This window comes from Lasiodiplodia theobromae (assembly GCF_012971845.1).
Source record: "Lasiodiplodia theobromae strain AM2As chromosome Unknown scaffold_30, whole genome shotgun sequence".
Lineage (NCBI taxonomy): Eukaryota > Fungi > Ascomycota > Dothideomycetes > Botryosphaeriales > Botryosphaeriaceae > Lasiodiplodia > Lasiodiplodia theobromae.
In genome coordinates, this window is record NW_023336506.1 from 316,480 (window position 1) to 332,185 (window position 15,706).

Below are 15,706 nucleotides of genomic sequence, written 5' to 3' on the forward strand. Positions count from 1 at the left end.
GCAGAGCTCAATATGCTCAGTTCAACCTCCAAGGTACCCTTGACCCTTGAATGCTTGCTTAAGGCCTTCATGCGGCTCGCTTAGGCAGTGTGCCATGCAAATGGGCCAGGCTCCTATATCGAAGTGCGCGGCCACCTCATCAAGCCGTTGCCATTGACTTGAATAAGACGGCTTACTCCCTCATGTTTTGGAGTGATGCCGTTGTCACTCTTTTGCTCTATTTCGCCCCAAGAGTTCTTACTCGACATCTAGAAAAACTTCACGCCCAGGGAATCCTCACTTCCAAAGACTTGAGCCCTTCCGCGCTTGACAAGGACCTGGAGTGACTTCTGCAGGAGTTCTGCGTCCATGCCGTGAAACTCTGCGCCAATCAGCATCTCTTCATAACACCGACGGGAGCAGGGATCTATTACCTTGAGACGCCGTCGCATCGCTCTCCGTGAGTTCGTAAAGCGTAAGTACCGTGTTCTTTTGGCCCGTCGCATCGACCTACATGGTGCAGACACCGTCAGCGTTCAATCCCACGCCCGGCGACCCACACTCATCCCGCGCCCACCCTCAACACTCCATTATCAACCGCGAATCCCGCTCCCAACAAGTGAACGAAAAGGGGTGTGCAAGGGGCCAAGAACACTCACCCATCCCTCAATCAAGCTTGCCCACTCCTCCGGCCTCCGCCAGTAGATCCACGCCTGCGCGGCCTCGCCATCACCACCACCCTTCTTCTTATCGCCGTCCACCCACTCAGCGCGATGGCCGCCCTCGGCGCCGCACATGTAGTTGACGACGTCGCGGGCATCCCGCAGGGCGAGACGCTTGCCGAGCTTGCGGTTCCAGAAAAGATCGGTGTCGAGGGCGTCGATGAGCGAGAGCTGGAAGCGGCGGTGGTGTCGGCAGTAGGCCTGGATGTGCGCGCTCCAGCTGGCGAGCTGCGAGGCGCGCGTCGCGGCGACGGGCTGCAGCGTGAAGAAGGGCGGGAAGCTGTAGTGCGGCGGGAATTTGTAGGGCGTGGTCGCTATCGCTGCCATGGTGGGTGGGGAGAGTCGCTGGGCGGCCGGCGCGCGGTAGGCGGGCACGAAATAATTGGAGGGCAGTCGAGTCGGAGGGACGAAAACTGTCTGGCTGTAATGAAAGGAGGGGCGAGCACACAGGCCGTGCTACCTAAAGCCGAGTTATCGCAACGTCATGAGGTAGAGATCACTTGTGCGGCGCATGCCCCGCGATGGAGTTCCGTCATGACGGTGCATGATTCAGGCTTCGATTGTGGCCCAAGCGCTCGCTGGTGCACTTTCACCACGTCCTTCGCTCAAAGAGTTCCACACAGTACAACGAAGGTGGGTACTTTAACTGCCCATCTGGACTCGAATGCACAACATAATTGCAAACAGGGGCGCGTGAACAGTGATTTCAACTGCAATACTAAGCGAGCTGCCCTTGTAGGGACGCGGTGTACCTCTCTTGACCAACGACGTAACTACCTACAACACTGCACTAAAATCGGCTTGCAGCAACAGCTGCCGAATGATCCGCCCACCATGTTCGGTTTCAGAAGCCCCCGCATTATGGAAAATGTCACTCCAATTGGCCCACTAGCTATGGCTGCCCGAGGACCCAATTCAGCAAGCAATGATGCTCACCCTAAAGGCCTTGTTCAAGCCTCCGTTCCGTGGCGGGTTCTGTAGGTTGTCCTTCGCAGGTTGAAGTACCTGTGGATCCAGAAGCTGAGGCCGTCCAAGGCTGTGGAATTCCTGCAACTGCTTTGAGATATAAATGGGCTACTCGTGGTTTGAAGAACGGCTGAAGTAGAGAAAACGATCGTCTATGCAGGTAGACTTTACGGCGCCTGTTTCATCTGCAAGACTTGCAGTTAAATTACTTTGAAATCGGGTAAGCTTTGAATGGCTCGCAGTTAACATTCAACTGCCGATGGCTCTATGGCCTTGAACGCTGGACCTATCCTTTGTCATTTGGGTCACGCGCAGGCCAAAATAATCATCTGTGAAGAAATACGGCGAAAACTGTTTTGACGGCATTGGGAAATAAGGCGTATGTAAGACGCGTTTGGCAATCGAATGTATCTCACCATCAAACTTTCCGCTTCATTGACAAAAATCTCACCGGAAAGTCTGCAGGCGAGACGGGTCAGAGTATGACCCTGTTAGTCGTTCTTCGCTAATCATTTAACTCTTTGCAGTCATCGAGAGGATCTGCCGAGTAGATAGTCTAGCGGTTACAGAGGTCTGGGCCTCGTGTGCAGGCGTGTCTGCGGAGGATGGAAAACCCGTCAAATCAGCATTCGAAATCTCACCAATCCCGCACTAAAGCCTGTTGGCCGGAATGGATGTCCTTTGATTATTGTCAAGTCCATAATCCCTAAAACATCCCACATGCGGCTTTGCACTTTTGGACTGATCATTTTTTGAGACGCCGGTTTGGATAGTGTATTCCGTTCGCTTGACCCGAAGAACCGACCGCGCCCCTTGTAGCCGGCTCAACCAAGCAATGAGAATTTCGTCAACCCATCAACTTCCCTAAGAACGAAACCACTTTACGCCTTGGTGGTCTTGGCCTTGACGGCCTCGCGACCCTTGCCTATCCTCTCAAGAATGCTCTCACGGTCCTTGTCGAGCTTGAGCTTGGTAACGACGACCTTCGAGGGAGCGATGCCGAGCGGGACGGACTGGCCGTTGGACTTCTCGCGGGAGACGCGCTCGACGTGGATGACGTACTTCAGGCGGTAGACGGAGGTGACCTTGCCCTCACGGCCCTTGTTGGAGCCGCGGGTGATCAGGACCTCGTCGTCCTTGCGGATGGGGATGGAGCGGACCTGCTCGCAGACAGCTGTCAGCGTCTGCCCATGTTCTTGCTCTTGGCGGTGCTTGTCCGGAGTCTTCATGTTCGCCAATCGCTCGGATCCCGGAGAGAATGGGCGGGGGGAAATCGTACGTTGTACTTCTCGCGAAGCTCCTTGGAGAGAGGGGCGCTCATGATGACGCGGCGGACGCTGGAGGGGGCGCTGAAGTGCGCCTTGCGCGACTTCCTCCGCGAGGAGGCAATGGCTGTGTGGCGCTCAAGTCAGCGATAGTCTACGGGACAATTTGCATCGGCGCGGAAGGTCGTACAGGGGTTAATGACGGTCATCGCGGAGGTGGTGTGGGTGTCGTCGAAGTTGGGGGTAACGTCGTCGTCTCGTCGTCCTGCAAGCAAAGGCCGGGCAAAAACGTTGTGGGAGAGATTGACGAACGGAATCTAGTTTCACCGGCGCGCCGACGGCCTAAGTCTTGGCACCTCCGACGCGACGCCGGCATGCATCCGTGAACTCCAACGGGAACGCGAAGCGCAAGCGACTGCACGCGTCGCGCCTGCGTTTCTTGGCCCTCACAGCGCTCGGATTGCCCGCCTCACCTCGTGCGACGCGTTGCACTCTCCGCCCGACCTTTCCTTGCCGTCCAATTTCTGCCGCGTGCGTTTGTCCGTTATGGGCGCCACGCTCCGCGCTTCCGCCCATCTCGCCGCAGCCCCCGTCTGCTCGTGATTTCTGGACCAACACTCCCGGCGCAGAAGCAACTTTCTAAGCGGACCATTGATTTGCTCACCTTCTGCCTGAAATGTCAAACCAGAATTACTACGGCGCTCCCGGTCGTCAAAGCCAGCAACATTACACGCATTACCCTTCCCAGAGACCTGCATCGACTGGCCCCGCTGCGCAGTACGCCTCCCAGAGTCACCCCGTATCCCAGTCATTCTCGTCATACTCGGCGCAGGCATATGCCCCCTCCGGGACGTATAACCTTTCAGATTATTCATACGGTTCGACAAACTATGGCGCTGCTTCCGGGACAGCTGTTGCTGCAAGAAATAATGCTTCTGCAGACTTGCAGAACCTAGCATATGCGTCTGGTCTTCATGATACTGTCCAGCGCGCCGCTGCACAGTCGAGCGCAGCAAACCAAGCTGCATCCGCAACCCAGTCGCAGCATGCCTCATACCCCAACGCCTCTTACACCACTTACAGCCAACCACGCCCAAAGAGCGTGAACTCTCTTGTAGGAAGGACTGAACAGCGATCTTCCAACCAGCTGAACCCTTCTAGATCGCCTCTCCCAAAAACGGGTTTCCAGACCTCTGCGTCTCCTCACCCCGGCGCTCAACAACGTGCCATAACTTCACCGCAGAACCCCGCCGCTTATCGCAAGCCGTCGGCGGTACAGCAAGCCTCAGTGCAGACGTCTGACCACCCTGCCCGTACCTTACCAACCGTGACACAACCACAGGCAGTGTCAACTTCGGCCGCGTATCAGTGGGGTAGCCAGCAGCACGCACACTCAGATACAGCTGGGTCGCGTGATTTTGAAACCGTCGACCCAACACAGGTTTACGACCCGTGGCCGGAGATTCAACGGAAACGCGAGGCCGCGCGCGCCGCAAAAGCATTGGAAGAGCGCGCCCAGGCGGAGCGAGAGAGGCAGGCACGTGAGAAGGCAGAGAGGGAAGCCCAGGAAGCTAGGGAAGCCGAAGAAGCCCGCAGGAAGGCAGAAGAGGAAGAGAAAGCGCTGCAGCACATGCGGGAGGAGGAGAAAAGGAGAGAGGCAGAGGCTGCCCAGCAAGCCCAGCGCGAAAACGACAAACGGAAAAAAGCGAACACCAAATCCAAGATGGCAAAAGCTGTGGCTGCAGCAGCGTCCTCTTTGCCCGCTCAAGCCACCTCGACAGAACCAAATGTTGAGGCGCAAATGAGAGCCTTGATGGCGCAAATGAGACAGTTGAACAATCAAGATCCGGCTCTCCTCGCAAGAATATGGGAGGAAGAACGACAGAATCATTCGCAGCCAACTCAATCAACCCAACCAGCTGTCCAGTCACCAGCGCCCTCGCAGAAGCCTAGCAGAACAACTGCTCAAAATAAAGCGTCGACAAGCCAACCGCGGCTGAGCTCACATGCGCAAACTTCGACCACGCCTGCTCCTCCCGTTCATACTCAGCAGCCCCCGCAAGAACCTCAGACACAGCATGTACCCCAGCAGCCGCCGCAACGCCAACCACAACAGCAGCCCGACCGGGAATTACAGCAACAAACCACAAACCCTCCACAGCCAAACAAGCGAATGCCGCCGACTGGCACAACGGCGTGGCCAAACGATAAAAAGGATCAAATCTCGAAGGCAGCAGCCGATTGGCTCAATGCTATTCCAGAGAATCACAACAAGCAGGTCACACCCCAGGAAATCCTGGACTTACTCAATCGGAACCCAAGGTACATAGAATTATGTGAGTGGCTAGAATCTCAAGGGATGAAACTGGAGCGAGCATCCTTCGCAAGAGCCTTGCTTGCAGCTGTACCTGATATCAACAAGCCAAGCCAAAATTCGACACAGGCTGGCCAAGCCAATGGCAGAGCAGTAAGTAAAAATTACAATGTGGAGCAGAGGAAGATGTAAATATGTTCATTCTAACGCGCGTCGTCGATAGCCACCTTCCTCTGCAGAGAATGCCAAGACCTCAGAGCTGCCAGGTAGGCACCCGTAAACCTGTGACGTTTTCTATTGTGTACTAAGAGATTCCGCACAGGCCGAAACCCCAATTATCATACCAACTACTCGAATGTTCCGACCAGTCGTCCGAGCACTGTCGGCGAACACTTGCAAAGCGTCCAATCACCGTACCCGGCTTTGGACCAACCTCAGTATCGAAGCCCGTACTTTGTTCCCACAACTACCGGCACGCCGACTGTTGTCCAAACCGCATTATCAACCCCTCCTCCACAGGTTCCTGTCGCGCCTATGCATCATACTAGGCATGACAGGCAGAATTCTGGAAGTAGGCAAGGCTCGTCGCAACGAGAGGATAGCCAAAAAACCGCGACAAAAGCTGATGCGGCAAGAAAACGAAACTTTAATGAGATCGTCGATCTGACGCTACTCTCTGACGAGGACGAGCCGCCTGCTAAGAAGCAGGCCGGATTTACTAGTGACATTGCGCCTGCCTGGGCCGCTCCGCCGGACTCAATATTTCACCAATACCCACCTAACCCAAGCAACTTCTACAACGCAAACTTACCAACAATGGTCCCCGTCGACGATAAGACCAAAAACATGGATGTTGTTCAACCGTTGGGTCGGAAGTATGCTCTACGCAGGTCAGCATACGAGGTGAAGACCATCGCTCGCGACGTCCTAGTCGCAACTGGCAAGCACCCAGAAATGAGGCCCCTCAATGGGCACCTTGAGATCCTCAAGGAAAACTTCAAGCGAGTCGACAACACTTCGGATCTGAGCACGCTTAGATGGGATCTCATCGATCCAGGCGATCCGCCTCCAGAGGCGCTTACGCCGAACGCAATAGAGATAGAGGACGAAGATGCAGACGATGAGGAAGAGGATGTACAAGAACAACCTCATCCGCGCCCGACCCAACCTGAACCGAAAGCCGCACCATCCTACCAGGCAAGCCCATCTAACCTGCAGGCCGTACCCTCCCGTCCTGTCCCGTCGCCTACTTCTCAGCAAATGTCGAAACGCAAAGGCCGGCCTCCCAAGCTCAGCGCGCCAGGAGCCACTGACGCACGTGACGCACGTGCCACCCCATCTACTCGCGACCGGGAACGCGAACGCGCTTCTTCTTCAACTTTCAGTACGCCCAACAAAGATCAATCACCAATGGCGAGCACTCCTGTCGGATATTCTGCATTTCGCCAGAGCGAATATGGGCCTGATGGACAACCTCTCCCCAAGAAAAAAGGCCGGCCCGTCGGTTGGCGCAAGTCACTGCACTCGAAGGAAGCGCAAGCAAAAGCTGCCGGCCTACCGCCCCAGCCGTTTTCGGCATCTCGTGCCTCGGCATCACGACCAAGCGGCCTGCGCGCTTCCCAATCATCCAACGGCGTGGTTTTGATCGAGTCACGCTCACCTGATGTGTCGGCAAGCACGACAGGCCCGGTTTCCTACATCGTTTACAAATGCGAATGGGAAGACTGCAGCGCTGAACTGCACAACATGGCAACGCTGAAGAAGCACGTACAGAAATTCCACCATGGTCAGAACGCGCAACAAAAATGGCCTTGCTTCTGGTCCGGCTGTGAGGAAAACGAACGCTACATTGATAAGCGCACAGGGAAACCGAATGGGTTTCGGGTCGAGGAGGACCTGGAAGATCATATTGAGTTCGCCCACCTGGGGCCGAAGTTGTGGCAGCTTGGGGATGGTCATGCGGGCGGACTTTCGGGTTAGTTGCTCTTGTTCTCGCAACTTTCTTGAAGCTGAACCTCACTGATACGGAATGCAGAGTCCCATGACTCCGCGAGCGAGGCGTATCTATCAGATACCAGAACGGGGAAAATAGTTACACCGCTCGTAGCACCTTCCAAGGAAGTGCTCGCTGCAGTTATGCCAGCGCTATCGCCGGTTCCGAGGCGCCCCGGCAGACCAAATATCAAAACTGATGAGGAGAGGGCCTTGGATTTCCAGGCAGCCCTTGAAAGGAAGAAGAAACTTGTCGGACCTGGACTTGATCGTGGGGGTGCAAGGCTCCCGAACCAGAAAAGAAGAATGGGGTTCATTGACGACGAGGACTTCGAAGAAGTCGTAAGCGACAGCAATTGAGATCACGCATTGATGCCCATGGAAAGCGGCTGTCTAGATCTTACTGGGGGGCCCATCGCCGAGGTCATCCTTAGAACCATTTGTTTCTGATGCATCACTGCAACAGATACTACAACTTCTTTGATTCAAGAGTTGTGTTTGGAGAAGCTAGGAACGGTAGTTTTAGGTGCTGGAGATGCTGCATGATTGCGGAGATCCAGATACATAGTCTTAATTCAAAGGACTCTTGGATGAGTCTGACTTGTAAAGTCTCGATTAATATTCCACCAACGCCTTGCAATCAGTGTTTCCACTTGGTATCCTCAATTGCCGTTTTTTTGGCATCTTCCACGCTAGATGAAGCGCCATCCTCCAATCTTGTCCACTGTGACCCTGACAGTCGCCTTCCAGTATTCGCAGGGCGTGCAACAGGACCCGACTCTTCCGGCGTGAAACCCTTTCCCATCACGAAGGTGACCATGCAATCTAGCTCCTCGCCTTGCCAGCGGCGGGAACGGCGTCGGCCTTGCGAGCATTGGACAGAGCCTCGCCCTCCTTGGCGTTGACCTCGAGGAAGTGGTAGAGGACGATCATGAGCATGGCAGCGCTGCCAAGAAAGATGGCGAGCGTGTAGAGGGAGGTGTCGGTGATCATGGTGGCCGATTGCTTGCGCGTCCGGGGGGTGCGCGGAACGTATGGGTCTTGCGGACTCTGGCTCTGTGATTTTCGGTCAATTGCGAGGACTTGGTGCAGGCGAAGGACATGCACGCATACGGCGGAATAAAGAGCGACGTCGCGGTGTGGCGGGAGCGGGTGGATGTGCGGAGAGCAATTGATGTATCTGTTCACTTGTCGAGCTCCGGCCAGCTGCAACCGCAACCCTGTCGCCAGCAGTCGTAAGCGCGGGCGGCCACGAATTCCAGCAGCCAGCACGCAAGAGCCAACTGAGCGCCGTCGCCTTACTTTCGACAGCCTTTTGCTTCGGCGATCGGGTTAACTATTCCGCAGCGGGCCCGGCGCCAGTGCCCCCACCAAATCAGCTTGCCTCCGTCATCGTCTGAATCTTTGCCTTTGCGCACCCTGCCTTGCAGCTTGCCTCGCAACCTTCGAGTCCGACGTCGACACCACCCGTCTCCTCATATTTTCCCAAGAACACCCACACTCCCTGGGCTGCATCCCCCTCTTCCAGCGCGCCATCTGTCTCTCACACGTGCGCCCTCGATCGCGGCGATCCGATCCACAAACCTTAACGTTCGATTAAGCCAGGCACAAACTCGACCACCGCCACCATGCCGCCCAAGAAGCAGGACAAGAACCAGCCCAAGGCCTCCAAGACCACGGTCGACAAGACCTTTGGCATGAAGAACAAGAAGGGCGGCGCAGCGCAAAAACAGATCAAGCAGATCCAACAGGCTCAATCATCATCCAAGACGCCCGACCAGAAACGCAAGGAAGCCGAAAAGGCACAGCGCGAGGCTGAGAAGAAGGCGGCCGAGCAGGCGCGCAAGGAGGCGGCGGAGCTGTTCAAGCCGGTGCAGACGCAGAAGGTGCCGTTCGGCGTGGATCCGAAGACGATCGTGTGCCAGTTTTTCAAGAAGGGACACTGCGACAAAGGTGCGTCTCTGGGACTAACTTCCCGATGGGCATATGCGGGAAGCATGGTTTCTTTGCTAATTTGAGAGGCTGCAGGCAAGAAATGCAAGTTCTCCCACGATCTGGCCATTGAGCGCAAGACGGAGAAGAAATCCTTGTACGCAGATACGCGCGAGGGTGAGGACGAGGAGAAGAAGAACGATGATATGTCTCAGTGGGACGAGGAGAAGCTGCGCGACGTTGTCAAGTCGAAGCACGGAAACCCGCGGACGACTACGGACAAGGTGTGCAAGTTCTTCATCGAGGCGATCGAGAACCAGAAGTACGGATGGTTCTGGACGTGCCCCAACGGCGGCGACAAGTGCATGTATAGGCACGCTCTGCCTCCAGGTTTCGTCATCAAGACCAAGGAGCAGCGCGCGGCCGAGAAGGCATTGCAGGACAAGAACCCCATGAACACGCTTACTCTCGAAGACTTCCTGGAATCGGAGCGCCACAAGCTCACGGGCCCGGGGACGCCCGTTACTGCCGAGACTTTTGCCAAGTGGAAGCAGGAGCGTATGGACAAGAAGGCGGCCGAAGAGGAGGCCAAGAAGCTCAAGGAGGCAACCGGCCGTGCGCTCTTCGAAAAGGGTGGCTGGGAGAACGACAGCGAGGACGAGTCGGACGACGACGATGGCGTCTTCAACCTCGAGGCTCTGCGAAGAGAAACCGAGGCTGCACGCCAAGCCAAGGAAGAAGAGCGACTGGCCGAGATGGGTGGTATTCCAGCTTAAGTTATATTTCTTGTCTTTTGGCTGTCACTTTGGAGTGTGCAGTGTGCTTTTGGGTTTGGTGTCGATACAAAAAGGGCGCGCGACGATGATGCCTTGGGACTATTCATCAGTATTCCTCTATTTTGGCGTCTTGGTTGTGCTTTTTTTTTTTTTTTGAGATCATGAGTGTCAGCATTTCTGCGGGGACCTTCTGCTGAACAGGCAAGGTCGATTGGGGGAACATATGAATACGATCTGCGTTCTGTGTAGAGCGAGAATGCATCATGATGGGCGCCAGAAGATCAAAGAAGGCATGTAGAGAGAGAGCGCAGGTCGACCAGAGGATATGCTCGACCCATCATCCTGCAAAATCGATACCATTCATCCATATCTCACTAATATACTATCTGAGACTCAGGCTTCTTCCAGCAGCAACGTCCAGTCTGCATGATTTACTCCTTACAACCCCCTCTCGCAGCAGACAGCTTTGCCTCAGAAAAATAACATACGTGGGTAATTCGACATTCTCGTCCGGACGATAGCTTCAACTACCCATGGCATGAGCAAAAAACAAATCCACACTAGCCATCGGCTGCAAGAAGGGAATGTACAGGCTTTCTTCCCCGCCATATTCACGTGAAGGAAAGCCTTCATAGCCGCAGATCTGCCGTTGTCATCAACGCCCTTTGACATTTGAACATTACATAGCAACATCTGCTTCTCCACTCGGCAATCTTGGGCTAGTGTTTGGTTTGCCATCGAGATAGCATGCAAAGAGTTTCGTTTGGAAGCCCACGCAGGCGGCGTGATGGTTGCTCTGAGTGTAGACGGAAGAAAGTCAAGGCAAGTAGCTTTCACTTTACAATGAGTGCGGCCCGTACTAACTGGTCCCGTGTAGTGCGATCTGAAGAGACCGGTATGTTCCCGGTGCCTCCGCTATCCCAAGGAATGCAAATACGATTTAAGATGTATCGTCGCCAAAAGCCCGCGTGGGAGGACACGACAGGCTACGGGGCCTGCTCATGAGCAGCGCGAACCCCCCACCGTCACTCTCGCGCACTTCAACGCGCTTGCTTCGGGAATGCCGCAGCAAGTCACACTGATCGCCTCCCCTTCCCTATCTTTCTCCACAGCCCGCTTCTTCATGCACCACTTTGGCACGCAAACCGCGCCCGTCCTCTTCCCGCTCGCGCCGCAAGCCTTCACGCAACGGCTCGTCTCGGCCGCGCTGCACACGCCGCACCTCCTCCACGCCCTGCTCGCCTCGGCCTGCAGTCACCACGCCCGCCTCGTCGCTGCCGGGGCCGGATCCAACGCATCTTCGCACCCGTCCTCCGGATCGCGAACAGCCGTCCCGGAAGCCGCCCTCAAGTTCACGTACCTCGCCGTCGCGGGCCTGCGCGCCGCCATGGCCGACCCGGGCCGAGTCGCGCGGGCTGAGACGGCCATGACGGCCATGGCGCTCTGTACCAACGATGTGTGCGACGGCATCGATGCCGGTGCTGCGGGTGATGGCAGTAGAACCCGTCGGTGGTGGCGCGTCCACCTCTCCGGCGTGCGGGAGCTATTGAACGCGTTGATCCTAAGAGAAAGGGAGGAGGCGCGTGGAAAGAGGGGCTCTTCCGCTACAGTCGTCGATGATTCGTTTGCTGGATTCTTGGCGAGGTGGTTCGCGACGATGGATACGGTGGCGAGGGTGTCGGGGTTTGAGGGGGCCGAAGATCCGGATGATTCGGGGTGCTGGGCATTAGTGGAGGAGATGGGGGCGGGTGAGAGGCATTATGGCATGGTGGACGAATTCTGCGGGTACAGGTTGGAGTTGATGCCAATCATGGTGAGAATTGGGAGGTTAGCGAGGTCGACGCAACGGGAAGAGATGGTTCCCAGCGTTTATGCGGACGGGGATGTGGGCGAACAAGGTGACGCTGCTAATCATTGCCTGTCTCAAGAGGCACGGCAGATTGAGGCAGACATTCTGTCGCTTGCCCACAGTTCTAACCATGAGAACGGCTCTCACGGAGAGCAGAAAGCAAGAGAGCTCCGAAGCACGAACATGGCGTTCTTTCACGCCTCTTTACTGCATCTCCACCGTCGCGTGACGTGCCTTCCGAAAGATCATGCCAAGGTTCGGGAAGACATCTCCAATATTCTCTCTGCGGTCAACGATATCCCAAGGTCATCAACGGCAAACATACTCGTTATCTGGCCCATTTTCAGCGCTGGCTGCGAGACTGACGAAATCTGGGAACAAGAAATTATTAACAGCCGGATGCTCAACATGCAGATTCTCGGTATGGGCAACTACACGCGTGCTAGGCAAGTTTTACTCGATTACTGGTCTTCTAGCAGTCCACTCCGGTGGGACATCTATCTCCAAAAATCCGGTCTCGATCTCGTCCTATTCTAGAGACTGGCACTTGACACTATGCAGCCAAGGGCACCTTTGCAAATTCTTCTCTCATAAAGGCCCTCAAAGCATTCAACCCGTCCACCATCACTTGTGTGTCCTGAACATATCCAATCCTCACAAACCCCTGGAATACCTCTCCCTCACCGAAGCACGTGCTGCCTGGCGCGAGAAGCACGCCAGTCTTCTCCAACACCCTCTTGCAGAACTCCGAATCATCCACCGGCTTTCCATCTCTCTCAAAGCGCACGAACGCCGTCGTCCCCGCCGTCGGCTTGGCCCAGCGGCACGTCGCTTTATGCTCCTCAACAAATGCGGACACAAGGGCGAGGTTGGAGCGGGCCAGCGCAACGTTGCGAGCGAGCAGGTTGTGCACGACGGCCTCGCTCAGCGCAAAGGCAGCGACGGCGTCGTCGAGCTGCGAGACGCTGATGGTGGTGTAGTCGAGGGCGGATGCGAAGGCGTCGATGAGCGCGGGCGAGGGCGAAGCAATCCAGCCGAGGCGGATGCCGGCGAGGGAAAAGGCTTTGGACATGGAGCCGGTGGCGAGGGACTTGGGGTAGTTGAAGGCAAGGATGGAAGGGGGGCGCTCTTCATCGTCGTTGAGGGAGTGGAAGAGCGGGCGGTACACTTCGTCGCTGTGGATGAAGATGGCGTGCTCGCGCGCGACGTCGACGATGCTGGAGAGGACGGTGCGCGAGAGGGTTGCGCCGGTGGGGTTCTGTGGATTGCTGGTTTTTTGGTGGCCATGGGTCAGCAACGTTTCTGATTGAAAAGCTGGTGCACCCACTTGATGATGATGAGTTTGGTGTTGGGCCTGATTAGGGCTCTCAGCTCGTCGATATCCACGCGCCAGCCATCGTCCTCCTTCGCCCGCCAGAGACTGACTTCGGCACCGAGAGACTCGGGGACTGAATACAACTGCTGGTATGTTGGGTAATGGCAAATTACGTGGTCACCCGGGCCAACATTGGTGTAAAGAGCCAGGAAGTTGGCTTGGATGGCGCCGTTCGTGATGAGGACGTTGTCGGCGTTCAGGCGCGCCCCTTCCGGGATGAACTGTGCTGCAATGTTGGAGCGCAAGGTCTCGGTACCTCGGATGGCGCCGTACACCTGCTTCTGCGAGTAATCTACGATGGCCTTTGAGGACTCGGCCGAGGAGAGGGATTGCAGATCGTGCAGGGAAATGGAGGCGCAGCAGGTCTCTGCGAGGTTGAGCTTCGCGCTGTGCTCGTAGTCATCCATCCACTGAAAGAGCATATCTGATCAGCAAGAGGGTCCAGGAGACTACTGCTTTGACGACTTACGCGCTCGATGGCGAACTGCTTGATTTGGACCATTTTTACCGGAGTTGGACGCTGAGGGGGAATGGAAAGTTGAGAGAGCAGTAAGCGGCAATATTCCGCGGAAGGCACGTTTTATGCCAGCCGCAGCGCGCCTTGCGGTTGACAGGTTTGACAGGCAGTGGACCAGTCTACCGTACCTAGGTGAGAACAGAGCGTCGTGATTGGTCGAATCGCATATACTGCCCGATTAGGTTAGTATATCTCCTCCCAAAGGTTGTCAGCTATCAGGAAACTTCTGGCTACTTTGGCATTGGCAAGGAGAAAAAACTTTCAGTCCTATCTCCGTATCTTGCTGTCCAAGTGTTTCATTTCTTTGCACTCTTCAATGTCTCCTCCGAACAACCGCATCGATCTCTTTGCCGGCTGGCCCGCGCCAAGCCTCCTTCCTGTCAGCCTGCTCAAGGACGCTGCAGTCACAGCATTATCTGATCCAAATGTATTCTTTCCGGGGCTTGGCTACGGTCCGGACGAAGGCTACGAGCCTCTAAGGAAGAACATTGCAAAATGGATGACCGAGTTTTACCTGCCGGCGGAGCCTGTATCTCTGAAGCACATTTGCATTACCGGAGGTGCGAGTCAGAACATAGCCTGCATTCTCCAGGTATACACAGATCCCGCGGTGGCACGATGTGTCTGGATGGTCGAGCCCGCATACTATCTGGCGCGACGGATCTTTGAGGACGCGGGATTCGGGGATGGAAGAATCCGAGGCATCCCTGGAGGAGATGATGCTGAGCTGGGCGGGATTGACCTCGCATACCTGGAGAATGCCATGGAGGACGTTGAAAGGCAGTGGCATCAAAAGGTATGTGATTTTGACACACTCCGAGCGGTGGGGGCTAACCATACGCGGGCCCAGACACAGCCACCAACGAAGCCCACAGCGCCTCACAGAAAGATATACAGCCATGTTATCTACTGCGTTCCAACCTTTTCAAATCCATCTGGCGTCACGATGCCCAAAGCTACCCGCAGAGCCCTCGTGCGGCTTGCGCGAAAGTACGATATTCTTGTCCTCTGTGACGACGTGTATGACTTTCTTTCGGCGAACCCAGGTAACGACGAGGCTACTTCACTACTCCCGCGGATCGTGGATATTGACAAAGCTTTGGATGGCGGACCGCATGATTCTTTTGGCAATGTTGTCAGTAACGGCAGCTTCAGTAAGATAGCTGGGCCTGGGTGTCGGGTGGGCTGGGCCGAGGGGACTGAGAAATTCATCTATGGACTCTCACAAGCGTAAGAATTCGGCCACTGTTCTAATTCGATGTGTGCTAATCCGACTCTAGCGGATCCACGCGCTCCGGTGGAGCGCCATCACAGCTAATGTCAACCTTCATCAACTGCCTGCTGGCAGACGGATCCATCGCAGAACACTTGAAGAATACACTTGTTCCTGCTTGTTCTCGGCGATGTTCGGCGCTCTCTTCTGCCATATACAAGCATTTGAGTCCTCTTGGAGCCTCATTCGACCGGGTGGGCGGGGGTTACTTTGTGTGGCTCAAACTTCCCGAGCCGCTTACGGCTTGCGCCGTAGCTGACGCCGCACTGGACGAGGAGAATCTATTGATTGCAGCGGGTAATCATTTCGCAGTCTCAGATTGCTGCATGTCCGACAGGGTGAGGCTCTGCTTCATGTGGGAGGATGAAGAAAGGCTGGAAGAGGGTGTGAGACGATTGGCTCGTGTATTAGCAAGGCTCCTGCGCTAATTGATGAATAATCGGCGGGAATGCTCCTTCACGTCGACCTGCAGCTTCTTTCCAGAGGGGTGCTGCAGCCGATGGCTAGCGCGAAGAATAGCAGGGCTTTAGAAAAAATTAACATATGTGGGTAGTTGAAGCTATCGTCCGGACGAGAATGTCGAATTATAAATTCTAAATACACGTCCGGACGATAGCTTCAACTACCCATGACATGAGCAAAAAAAAAAAGAAAAAGAAACAATCCACGCTAGTCATCGGCTGCGAGAGGGGACTGTCCTTGTGAAATGCGCATCCCTGCTCTTGCAGCTACATGAGAGTATGTGC

The 15,706-nt window shown here is 55.5% G+C and overlaps 8 protein-coding genes across 8 annotated transcripts; 4 read left to right on the forward strand and 4 right to left on the reverse strand.

Moving 5' to 3' along the window:
• Positions 1-248: 248 nt before the first annotated feature.
• LTHEOB_9154 (Vacuolar protein-sorting-associated protein) lies at positions 249-1,028 on the reverse strand (the record flags this gene model as incomplete). Its single annotated transcript, XM_035518711.1, has 3 exons — positions 249-361; positions 414-489; positions 639-1,028. The coding sequence occupies 3 exons, from the start codon at positions 1,026-1,028 to the stop codon at positions 249-251; spliced, it is 579 nt and encodes a 192-aa protein (XP_035369184.1).
• Positions 1,029-2,548: 1,520 nt separating this feature from the next.
• Positions 2,549-3,141, reverse strand: LTHEOB_9155 (60s ribosomal protein l26; the record flags this gene model as incomplete). The annotated part of the gene is made up of 3 exons (XM_035518712.1): positions 2,549-2,827; positions 2,947-3,059; positions 3,123-3,141. The coding sequence occupies 3 exons, from the start codon at positions 3,139-3,141 to the stop codon at positions 2,549-2,551; spliced, it is 411 nt and encodes a 136-aa protein (XP_035369185.1).
• Positions 3,142-3,608: 467 nt separating this feature from the next.
• LTHEOB_9156 (Zinc finger C2H2-type protein) lies at positions 3,609-7,598 on the forward strand (the record flags this gene model as incomplete). Its single annotated transcript, XM_035518713.1, has 5 exons — positions 3,609-5,268; positions 5,335-5,399; positions 5,470-5,512; positions 5,569-7,221; positions 7,282-7,598. The coding sequence occupies 5 exons, from the start codon at positions 3,609-3,611 to the stop codon at positions 7,596-7,598; spliced, it is 3,738 nt and encodes a 1,245-aa protein (XP_035369186.1).
• Positions 7,599-8,063: 465 nt separating this feature from the next.
• On the reverse strand, positions 8,064-8,341 carry LTHEOB_9157 (Oligosaccaryltransferase; the record flags this gene model as incomplete). The annotated part of the gene is made up of 2 exons (XM_035518714.1): positions 8,064-8,243; positions 8,288-8,341. The coding sequence occupies 2 exons, from the start codon at positions 8,339-8,341 to the stop codon at positions 8,064-8,066; spliced, it is 234 nt and encodes a 77-aa protein (XP_035369187.1).
• A 525-nt stretch (positions 8,342-8,866) lies between these two features.
• Positions 8,867-9,946, forward strand: LTHEOB_9158 (CCCH finger DNA binding protein; the record flags this gene model as incomplete). Its single annotated transcript, XM_035518715.1, has 2 exons — positions 8,867-9,191; positions 9,267-9,946. 2 exons carry the CDS (start codon positions 8,867-8,869, stop codon positions 9,944-9,946), a joined length of 1,005 nt encoding a protein of 334 aa, XP_035369188.1.
• A 1,123-nt stretch (positions 9,947-11,069) lies between these two features.
• Positions 11,070-12,332, forward strand: LTHEOB_9159 (uncharacterized protein; the record flags this gene model as incomplete). Its single annotated transcript, XM_035518716.1, has 1 exon — positions 11,070-12,332. The coding sequence occupies one exon, from the start codon at positions 11,070-11,072 to the stop codon at positions 12,330-12,332; it is 1,263 nt and encodes a 420-aa protein (XP_035369189.1).
• A 16-nt stretch (positions 12,333-12,348) lies between these two features.
• On the reverse strand, positions 12,349-13,672 carry LTHEOB_9160 (Aminotransferase; the record flags this gene model as incomplete). Its single annotated transcript, XM_035518718.1, has 3 exons — positions 12,349-13,063; positions 13,123-13,580; positions 13,640-13,672. The coding sequence occupies 3 exons, from the start codon at positions 13,670-13,672 to the stop codon at positions 12,349-12,351; spliced, it is 1,206 nt and encodes a 401-aa protein (XP_035369190.1).
• A 331-nt stretch (positions 13,673-14,003) lies between these two features.
• LTHEOB_9161 (Pyridoxal phosphate-dependent transferase) lies at positions 14,004-15,005 on the forward strand (the record flags this gene model as incomplete). The annotated part of the gene is made up of 3 exons (XM_035518719.1): positions 14,004-14,483; positions 14,538-14,841; positions 14,968-15,005. 3 exons carry the CDS (start codon positions 14,004-14,006, stop codon positions 15,003-15,005), a joined length of 822 nt encoding a protein of 273 aa, XP_035369191.1.
• Between the last annotated feature and the right edge of the window lie 701 nt (positions 15,006-15,706).